This window comes from Abramis brama (genome assembly GCF_963993115.1).
Source record: "Abramis brama genome assembly, chromosome: 17".
Classification (NCBI taxonomy): Eukaryota; Metazoa; Chordata; class Actinopteri; order Cypriniformes; family Leuciscidae; genus Abramis; species Abramis brama.
Genome location: NC_139979.1, coordinates 23,157,882 through 23,169,309, shown reverse-complemented (window position 1 = coordinate 23,169,309; position 11,428 = coordinate 23,157,882). Strand labels below are relative to the sequence as shown.

General features: G+C 36.8%; 2 protein-coding genes across 3 annotated transcripts; both read left to right on the top strand.

Moving 5' to 3' along the window:
- The first annotated feature begins 2,437 nt into the window (after positions 1-2,437).
- On the top strand, positions 2,438-5,725 carry cbx3b (chromobox homolog 3b). 2 transcript variants are annotated; one of them, XM_084088184.1, is made up of 5 exons: positions 2,438-2,672; positions 3,198-3,343; positions 3,434-3,599; positions 4,001-4,158; positions 4,897-5,725. In XM_084088184.1, the coding sequence occupies exons 2-5, from the start codon at positions 3,204-3,206 to the stop codon at positions 5,012-5,014; spliced, it is 582 nt and encodes a 193-aa protein (XP_083944310.1). In that variant the 5' UTR covers positions 2,438-2,672; positions 3,198-3,203; the 3' UTR covers positions 5,015-5,725. The 2 variants fall into 2 exon arrangements, with proteins under 2 accessions (XP_083944310.1, XP_083944309.1); XM_084088183.1 differs by having other exon boundaries at positions 2,447-2,672; positions 3,422-3,599.
- A 2,012-nt stretch (positions 5,726-7,737) lies between these two features.
- On the top strand, positions 7,738-10,145 carry snx10b (sorting nexin 10b). The gene is made up of 4 exons (XM_084089269.1): positions 7,738-7,911; positions 8,002-8,102; positions 9,484-9,585; positions 9,755-10,145. Exons 1-4 carry the CDS (start codon positions 7,819-7,821, stop codon positions 9,966-9,968), a joined length of 510 nt encoding a protein of 169 aa, XP_083945395.1. The 5' UTR covers positions 7,738-7,818; the 3' UTR covers positions 9,969-10,145.
- Positions 10,146-11,428: the final 1,283 nt, after the last annotated feature.

Sequence of the window (11,428 nt, the reverse complement as noted above, 5' to 3'; positions counted from 1 at the left end):
TTCGGATTCCTTGGTGTAAATCAGCTGACCCTTTCACAAACTGCTCGATGAATTAAGCTCCACAGAACACTTTCATTAAATTGAACTCAAACTAATCTGTTCAGGGTTCATGGGGTTGACAAGCCACAAAAAAACAACATGTCTGACACGGCCGGCACGAGCGTACCTGTAACCTGAGCCGAGGGACGGTGGCGTGCCAAAACTCGGCAACCCGCATGCAGAGAAAGAGTCCAGTTAGAGCGGTTCCCCACCCCACACATCAGCTCTCGAGTGCAGGCCAGGCCTGCACAGTGGGGTCCCTCCATCTGGACACATTTCAACCCTGACAGGAGCCATGGCTGCATTAATGAACGTATTCACATATGGCCCACTCAGGACTGTCACTGCTGGAGATGGAGAGCAGACTGGAGGACTGGACTGTGAGTAGAGAGAGAGAGAGAGAGAGAGAGAGAGAAAGAGAGAGAGAGGGAAATCTGTGAGTTTCCTTAAAACACAGAACTATCGTTCTATAGCCCATCTGTCAACCATTATGGGCCCGGGCCATCAGCTGAATAACAGAGCTCCTCCTATACATGGAATGTACAGAGAGAATCATTTTTGTTCAACATAAAGAAAAATAAAACATTATGCAGATTAAATTACTAAAGATGTATTCTGAATAAACTGATGTTTATATGATATGCAGCATTTTTCAAATTCATATCATTCTAAGCTACATGTTGCAGGTCTAATTGACAAATTTGAGGTTATACATATAATGGTTTAATATGCAATACATTATAAAATGCATTTTTTTTATGTGCAGTGATGAATAACAAAAAAAAAAAGAAAAAAAAAGAAGAGTTTTAATCCTTAAGAACTTGCCTTGATTTCGTGCAACCTCACAAAAACTTGAGTCTTGAAGCTATAAATTGCACATAATGTCAAAGGAGATATAAAGTTAATAATAAAGTATAAAGTAAACGGAGCAAATGTTAAATACACATTAACACATGTAATGAAACGTTTTATAAGTTATCTCGTAAAAATAAAACTTTTTATGAGGAACAAAACAACCACTGAAAATGGCGATGCCAAGAGATTTATGGATGGATAATAGCGACCTCTTGTGGGGCCACTAAGAAGTGGGAGGGTTTAACATCAAATACAATATTTTAATTTTTAAAAAGTCCAGATTTTATGTCTTCATTTAATAATTTTAATATATGAAATATTAAGTCAATGAAAAAGTAATGAAGGTAAAATATAGGAAAATACAAATAAAAGCTATAAGGAAAAACTTTTGGTGTGGAAGGCCTATTTCTTTCATTTTAAATCTTTAATGCAATTGGGTGAAAAACTCAACCAATCCGATTCAACCTTCTCTCTGATTGGAAGGTGGAAACCTGTCAATCAATTAGAAAATAGGAGGAGCTTAAGTTCTACACCGAAACCAATAGTCAGTCACATGAAAGCGTCCTAAAGTAAAGAGCTCCGTATTATTACCTAAAGCTCGCTCAACGTGCAGACAGGAGATGCAGTCCTCGATTAATATTACCAACGTTATTAATTACATTATTATTAATTTTTTTGCATTAAAGTATATTTATAGTCATTTGACGCAATAATGTGCTATTTTACACTATTTTAACAGTAAAAATACAATTATTCCAAAACAAATCAACAAAGAATTTGCGATGATAGAACTAGTCCATCTAAATATACTAATTAATACTAATATTCTATATCCATTATGGTAATTTGAGCCATAATGCAGTTGTACCCTGATTATATATTTATATATTTTTATATAGGCTATAACTATAGCCTAGATAAGTCAAGTAAAATAACAACAATAATAATAATGAAGTGTAGTGTATAAAACTAATAGAATTATTCTTTGTCCCTAAAAGTGGGCCTTACTTTAAAAGTAAGAATCATTTAAGAAATATTTTTAGTGTCTTCTAATGAGATTTTACACGGATACACCATGAATCACTGAACTCGAGCTGTGGGTTTTATCATAGACAGTAAGGGTTTTATAAATGCACATAATGAGTGGCGCATGCGCCCTCCAGTGTCCTTCGACTACATTACAATTGTGACGTCAACACAACACAAGGTATTTCCCCATCTACATCTTTCTAAACCGAGACGCAAAAGTTTCAATATAAATCATTAACGTTATTTTTTAACTAACAAAATCATCTGGCATTAAAAACTGCAACTGCTGCTGAGTGCAGCTCATCGTAATCAAAATATATTACAGTAGCCAATTCTAAGGGCGTTTTGCGCTGCATTATCTAGTGTCAGATTAAACCCTTCTCTAAAAAAAAAAACGTCCGTGTGCGCAAAGAAATTCAGCCAGGTCTTGCTCTCGTCTCGGGATGCGCCTTTAAGGATTCCTCCCCCGGTTTCCTGAACTGACCTCTTCCCTTTGAAACCACTTCCTCCCCTTCTCCCAATCGGCCATGTTTAATTTGACTCATTCATGAAAAGTTATGTAAACACAACAGTAAAGCCATGATCGTGAAGGCGACATAGTAAGCGATGCTAGATTACTGAACAGCACTGTGATCTTCCGTGTGGATGCACCGCGTTGTTTGTACAGAGACTGATCATTTGCACGAGCATTAATCACCAGCAGTGGGAATAAAAGAATAGCGCGTGAACTGCGCGTGAGGCTTCGGCAGGTGGGCACGCGCACTTATCAAATTCATACCAGTGGCGTAGAATGAATATTATTAAATACAACAAAACAGCCATTCATAATATTAACCTGCTTGGTCAGTGACTGTGAAAGTTTAGCTAGTTGGAAATGATACATTGCGGTTTCACTGGCAGCGACGTATTGTTACCATTGTTTATTTAAGGAATTCCTTGTATTCCTTCATGTCAGATGCAACATCGCTTGATACATCAACAGAAAACAAACAAATACATAAGTATCAAGTGGAAAATTATTTTAAAATTCCTCCGACTTTATTGTTAAACAACAATTCTATGTATAATGTAAGTTTAGTATTTGTGATATTCTGGGCCTATCAAAAACCAAATCATCGTCACTAACCAATTTCCTTAAAAAGTCTCTTCATGTCAAATTATCCTATTTTATTATTAGTTATATGTCTGCTAAACTTCATACAAATGCTTTATAAAAGATTTTGAAATACGTAAGCCTTTGGAAATATTATTAAATGCTAGCTGTGTTTTTATAGGAAATCATGAGGAAAAAGCAGAATGTGAAAAACAGGAAAGCAGAAGAGACAACCGTTGTCCAAGAGTTTGCAGTGGAAAAAATCATCCGCAGAAGAGTCAACGATGGAAAAGTTGAATACTATCTAAAGTGGAAAGGCTTCACAGAGTGAGTGTCTGGAACAATGTTGCATGTGTGTGTCAAAATGTTATTTAATATATCTACCAGTATATGACATGTCTGTAGTCCTTCCATCAGTGCAGAGAATACCTGGGAGCCAGAGGACAACATGGATTGTCCTGAGCTGATAGAGGAGTTTCTCAGAAACCTAACTGTCTCAGGAGAGACGGATCAAGAGGGGTGTCAATCTCTTGACCATGAGTTCCAGCCCAAGCAAGAGTTAACCGAGCTAGATGCTGATACGGTTAGTGTCTTTATATACTGCTGTACCGTTCACTTTCACTCCTACAGGTGTTACTGCACTAGTGTTTCAAGATAAGCATAAAAATTCCTGAATATCAATACATTTAATTGCATTAGATAAACTGCTAAATACTGTTGTTGTTGTATTTTGTCTATAAAGCAGTGAAGTACAATCCTGGATCTGGAGGGCCGCCTTCCTGCAGTTTTTAGCTCCAACCCTATTAAACACACCTAAACCAGCTAATCAAGGTCATCAGGATTGTTGGAACAGGGTGGAGCTAATCTCAGCAGAAGGGTGGCTCTCCAGGACCAGGATTGCACACCTTTAGTATTGAGTTTTAGTTATTTCCAAAACCTTGTCAGGCTTTATGATAGTTTAGTTCAGTGTCTGGAATCATGCAGGCTCACCAGCGGCTTCAGGAAGAACTCATCGAGAGAGGCAATGAGGAGGTTGGCGATCACAGCGCTGAGATCCCAGCAGGACAATCCAGCCACCCAGAACCTGACTGCATCATTGGATGCACAGACCAACAAGGAGAGATCATGTTTCTCATCAAGTGGTAATGTTTCTACACTGGACCACTTGTGGAGATTCTTGTTATTCCACACTGCTTTGTTCATTTTAAATGCAATGTAAATCACAATTTTTTTTTAGATGTTGTAACGATAATCTTTAGTATTAAATTCTGTAATCAGTGCATTGAAATTTTTAACTCGGATCATGCATTGATACACGCCTTAACTTAGCTTTTATGTTTCACACCACATTAATTGGAAAATTGTTGAGAAATGATTAGAATAGAAGCACATTGTTGTCAGGTGCAACAAAATTACCTAATTCAAAAGTAAAAAAAAAACATATATTATCTCAGTAATGCTAAAATAATACTGTGACCATACTCTTTCAGTGTTTAGTATAAAATACTATTATATACTAGTTTAGGTTTTAGTGATTTTGAAAATATTTATATTTAACCTAATTTAATTGACTTTGTTTTATTTTAGTTGCATTCCAAGTTTGTCTAATTTATAAATTCAATTTTATTTCAACTTTAATTTTTAATCCTTTTAGTTTTAGTTAACAATACTGTTCTGCTTAAAGTTAATACTGATACCAAGGAATTCCTTTCATGTCCATGCTCTTCTTCAACACACGAATAGAGATGAAGATCAAAAACACCCTCAAAGCAAAAAGATGGCGTAGTTTACAATTCTGTTGCCACTAATCTGCAGCTGGTGATTATGTGCTTTTAATTTGCTGTATTTGTCCATTAACACTGATCATTATTTCATCGCAGGAAAAACACAGATGAGGTAGCTTTACTGTCAGCCAGGGAGGCCAGTAAAAGGTGGCCCCAGATGGTAATCCGCTTTTACGAGGACAAGCTGACCTGGCATGGCGAAGACGAGCAGTGAGAGGGAAATATGTAGCAGTGAATCCTACTGTATCTCCTGGCAGCTTTACACATACACAAACACTGTGGCATAAGTTTACTGTTTGACATACCGTGTTTTCAAAGTGTGTGAATCCACAGCCCAATGTGAAGCTCTTCCTAACACACTAACCTCTAGAAATGTGAGTGGAGTATTAAAGTGCTACTGTAGTGTACAAGTGGTTTATTAATCGAATGTTGTTGTGTCTCTTGGTCTGTTGTTGGAAAAATTAACTTGCGATGTTCATTCTTCAGTCCTCTTTGTTACTACGATCTGAACTGTGATTTAACATAGGAGATGACGACGGATGTACAAAACCTGCTCGAGAGGAACTGTTTGTTGTGTAAATGTACTATTAACCCCCTGGTTACGCACTTACTCAAGTTATACTGTGATGGATCCCGTGATCTGTGAGAGCATAAAGTGTGGCTCATGCAGGTATAAATCCTTAGATTTGCACAAAACAGATTCTAGAATGTAGCCTATACAATCACATTTTTGTGAACATCGACACGCTTCTTGTTGGTCAGTGTCACTTTCATAGCAGTAGTGTTATTTAGGTTTTGCGTTTAAGACCTTTGTCTTGTAGTTTCACTCTTCTGGCTTCCTGTTTTCTGTAAAGATCACTGTTAACATTACATCTCGAGTGAGCAATCTATAGGTGCTTTAAATAAACACAAAATTACCTCAGAAGTGTTGTGATCATTCTTATAAACCTGTTAATTTGCAGTCCTCTGTGAAAAGGTGTTTAAAAAAATCTAATAATATTTGCTACATTAGAGATGGATGAAGCAGCCTTTTCTTACCAGTTTGTGCTTTTAAATATCAAAATGCTCAATTCAGTTTTAAAATAACCAGTCTGTAATATCAAGAGGTTTGAAAACCTACAAGCAGGGCCTAAAATTAACTTTTTGCCAAACCTGCCAATGGCCGGTGACTTTTTATTTTATTTTATCAGCCATAAATACTTTTTACCAGCTATGAAACATAGATTAGGCTGCTGTCACTTTAAGAGCTAATGCACGGGTCCAATATACTGTTACACATGCTTTTTTTCTCAATTGTTTACATTGACTTAACTATTATGTTTACAGGGACACTTGCCATGACAGGCATTTTGACTTGATTTAGTTTGAATATGTCTGTTCAAGCGCAAGAAGACGCGAAATTCATTAATTGCCGCGCTTCTTGACGCACAGAAAACTTTTCTCACAGCGCGCAAGTAACATTAAGTTCCCTGTCTCGTCTTCTTGCACTTGAATATTTAAATTGGCAAGTCTTAAACATTCGTGACTATGCAGCGCTGGCCCGAGTGTCATTCACGTTTGTTCACGTTCATGTTCTGTTAGTGAATTAATATTAATGAATTAATATTAGCATTTCTGGAATTTATAAAAACTAGTGCAAAATGCCCGTGAAAAATCAGATTTTAGTAATTGTTGGTTTGGTGTGTTTGAGTGCTCATTGTTACAATTACACAGCAAAAGTTCAGTGACATTTTTATTTGTGCATGGTAGAAAGCACACAGTGAACTCCGAGAAAACGCTATGCTTGAGGAAACAGTTTGTGAATAGGCAACTACAAATGATGCCCGTGAAAGAGACTGTGAACGCATTGAATAGGATATGTTTAGTTGGTGAATAGCATAGGCTACTATTACACAGTAGCGATAACGTTAAGCGCACCAGAATGAAATATAATATTCAGAAGTAAACAATATTCAGAAGTAAACAGCATAGCTGACTTACAGATTCAGATAACATCCACAAATGAATAAGCGCGTCGCGATTCAGGGAGCAGTGCAAAGTGCCCGTGCAAAATCAGTTTTTGTGTGTGTTTTTAGTAATTGTTGGTTTGGTGTGTTTGAGTGCTCATTGTTACAATACAGATTTCAGGGAGCAGGCTACACAGTGAACTCCGAAAAAATGCTACGCTTGAGCAAACAATTTGTGAATAGGTTACTACAAATGATGGCCGTGAATAAAATATAATATTCAGAAGTAAACAGTGTAGCTGACAGAGTGTTTATATTAGAATGTTTATTTTTAAACCACAACCTTCTTGGGGCTTCTTTGACCGATACAACCCTCTAATGTCAGAATGTTTATTTTTAAACCACAACCTTCTAAGTGCTTCTTTTACTGGTATTTTTAACGATATCTTTTGCATTTCTCATCCAAACAACGTCAAACTTGGCACTGCACTTACTCGTGCCCGTAGCGAGACACCTGTCAAGTTTGAAATCCATAGGAGTAACGGTTCGAGAGATATGCGAATAACAGACACACACACACACAGACAGACAGACAGACATACAGACAGACGTTTCTGTAATTTATAGATAGATGTTACTGGCCTACTGGCGATATTCTGTTTCATATACTCTGCAACACCGATTTTTACTCGCATTTGGCGCTTGACGAGTCCTTGAATAACTGTTTAAGTACTGCTAGTTGTTTCAAACATGCAGGTGTTATGATTATGGTACCATTTTTTCCAGCTGCTTTTTCCTGCTCCTTTTATTTTTAATGACGCTGCTAGTCTGCTATGTCTCTGGTGGCTGGTAAAAATGAAGCACCGCTGTCAGTCAGAGACACAAAATGAGCTCCGATGTTTTTCCCTAGTCTACAGTTCCCATGAATCAGCCCCAGTTGGTCAATAAGACCAATGTCTCATGAAAATACTTCCTTCTTTATTCTTCCCATTTTTAAACCTCAAATACTGGCTATGTGTTCATGTGAGTTTGTGAGCGTACGTGCAAGGTCTTTTTTGTCACGTTTGGACGCATGCAGGAATTCACTGGAGTGTGGGTGAGGGACCCTCGCATCCAGAAGGAAGATTTCTGGCATGCCTACATGGATTATGAAATCTGTATACATGTAAGTGGAATAGATACATATATATAGGACACAAAATAGTCAAACAAGAGGGCAGAAACTGATCATTCTCTGTATTTTATATTCACTTAGACAAACAGTTTGGCCTTCACTAAGAAGTGTTCCTGTGTGCGGCGGAGATACAGCGAGTTTGTGTGGCTAAGAAAAAAGCTACAGGAAAATGCCATGCTCATGTATGTAAGCGCCGAGTCATATTCCTGTTATTTACTTTGTTCAGTAATTGTGCACTGAAGGTTATAGGTTTGTAACAGAGTTTTAAAAGCAAGTTTAAAATATACCAAGTTCATATATTTGTATTCATGTTGGTTTCTCAAGGTTTCATGCCATTTTCAAGAAAGACTAAAAATCTCATGAAGTGTACCCATCAAACTGACAAATATACACTGCCTGGCCAACAAGTTGCTGTTTGGATTTAAATAGGCAAATGCTTAAAAGTATATGATTGGATCATTATTGCAGTGATTATTATGTTTCTAGGATGTTATATGTTTGGCAACCGTTCTTCAGTAGTACACAAAGTACACAACTTCCAGATACTACTGGTCAAATATTACTCTGTTACAAGTAAAAGTTGTAAAGACCAATTTTTATTTAAGTAAAAGTACAGCAGTACTTGTTTACTTAAAAAGTAAATGTCAATGCATTGTTGTATGTAATACGTACAGTACCTTATGCCTCCAATATGCCTGCATACCTACTCTCATTTCAATATCAAATTTATTTCTAGAACACAGTTCCAGTAGTGGGATTGAATCCACAATGGTTTCGGACACCCAAATGACAGTTTCCTCAAATAGTGACCTATTTAAAGTTTTTTGCCTTACTGTTTCCTATAAGCTAGTGTGCACCAAAACAATGACAAAATTCACATTTAGAAGACCAAACCCAACGTTGAAAATTAAAATGTCCAGCCAACGCACAATCCAACGCCAGATTGATGTTAATCTCCAACGTTGAACAGACGTTGTATTGTGGTTGAAAATGAAAAAAGGGTTGACATCAGAAACCAACATCTGCAACCAAAATCATCCCCTAACTGACGTTACTACATTCTACTCAATGACCTTGACAGAATTGTAGTGGAGTAAAAAGTACGATATTTGTCTTTCAGATGTAGTGAAGTTAAAGTAAAAAAGTTTCCAGGAAAAATAATACTCAAGTAAAGTACAGATACTCAAAAAGTGTACTTCAGTACAGTACTCAAGTAAATGTACGTTGTTACTGTCCACCTCTGCCCAATATACATCTCAGTTCATTCAAATATAATTTAGGTCATTTATTATTATTTACAAATGACTAATTGTTGCTAATTACAAGGGTTATTTTAGTATTATGTATACATTTTATTATTTATTAATATTTTGAATAAGCTGTCATTTTTATATTTTCAGTGTTCATTATGATTTTAGTTCAAGTTTAAATAATTTTGTTGTAATTTTAGCACTTTAACTTAAACTTCGTTGCCAAGAGATAATATTTATTTTGTGTGCAAATTAGTTTTAGTTAACAAAAACAATGCTGCTAATTACCATAATGGTTGTCTATGAATTGCAGAACACATCTACCCAAACTTCCTCCAAAAAACCCGTTCTTCAGTCTCAACAATGCCAGAGAAATTGGAGCCCGTATGCAGGGACTCCGAAAATTTCTAGAAGGGTAAGTATCAGAATAGCCCTAAAGAACATGTTATATTAAAACATAAAACCATGACTGAAAGAATGCATTTAGCTTGAGAACATGTGACATATCTCAGGTACTGTATATCTCGACTCATAGAAAATGCAGTAAATGTAATGGTGATCAGTTATATGCTTACATCCTCCAGCGTGGTACACAGTCCGGTTCTGCTGTCGGACAGTTGCTTGCACCTCTTCCTACAGTCCCAACTGAGTGTGAAACAAATGGAGGCCTGTGCTGAAGGCAGGAGTCGCTACACAGTGTCTGAGGCCATTCACAGTTTTGGCTCAGGAAACAAACGCTTTGATTTTCAATCTGAAGAGAACATGGAAGAGGGTGATGGAGTGATTTCTTGCCAATAAAATGGAGCAAATGTACTAAATTTACAAAGGCATTACTGAAGTGCAACCCATGCTTGAAGAGGGACAATGAAACATGAAAAAGTTACTGTCATTGTTGAGTAAAACAGTGTTTTGTCTCCGTGCTGATTAATCTGTATTGAAGAAGATAACCTAATAAATTAAATTATTTAATCCACAGTTGCGCACACATTAATGTCTTGCTTGGCAATCAAATTAATGTATAAAAGCATAATGTGGCTTGTGTGGAAGACAGTTTGTTGTTAAAACTACAGATGTGTGTGTTGAGAGGTTTACGAGAGGGAATTTATGTTTGCTTGTGAAGTCCCTTAAACGCAATAACCACATCCTAATAAGCAAATACAGAGCATTAGGACATTGTGTGATTTAGACCCGACCCCACAGAGCTAAATCCAAATAATAATCTCTACTCAAACAATTTTACTGCCATAGTTAGCTATAAAAGATCATTGTCTGGATGTCATACAAATTGTGCCTTCTCGTAAATATTTAACAATCGTGTGAGGCCGTACTTGACCGGCAGATGGCGCCGCTGCTCTTCTGTCTTTCCATGACTGTCGGTCTCATCCCTGCAAAATCATAAATGTTTAATCAAACGAGTAAAAGCCCTCAAAGCAAGCAGTATTTCCTCTTTTCAAATCATCCACTGCTCTCTCACAGTCGTTGACTGGGGCATCAAATCACCAAGACATTCTAGAACAGGAGGATAAAGGAATTACGGTAACGTTATATCGCCAAAAGCAAACAGATCAAAATAAAACCATCAAAATAAGGGCTGCAAGCAATATTCAATAAACTGAAATCATCAAGGCAGAAATATATTTTACAAGGGGTGAAGGGTTGGATGGTTTGTATCAGGGCTGTCATTTTTTGAGTTTAGCTTGGAGTGAGAATTATGATTCGATTAATAAGCATTGCGATTCGATTCTGATCTTGATTCAGTATTTACATTTATTTGGCTTAAGATCAGGTGCAGTAGACTACATGTTAATTTTTCTCAAGGAAACAATCTCTCTCAACTATGTAAACATAGAGGGAAACCTGTCAGCTGGTATTATTATTAGCACAGGCCTAGCAAAATGCTCCTCTAAAGTTTTTTTTTAATTTTTCTAGCTAACTAATATGATATGGTCATTGAATGGCTTTACGTGATATTGTTCACAAGCGTTTTATTCACGTCTTTCCACGGTTGAATTACTCATTGAAAGATTACAAGACATGAAACATTTCAGTAAGCTGTAGCCTACTGTATCTTTCAACATAACATTACCTTCTGATGTGTATTCATGTTTATTTGGTCAGGGTTCCCACACTTCAAATTCAAGGACCTTTCAAGGACTTTCCAGGTCCAATACCATCAAATTCAAGGACTTAATGTGGGGACACATTTCAAGTGAGAGGAAGGTTACATCGTGTTACCTTGTAAGACACATTGTTGCGCA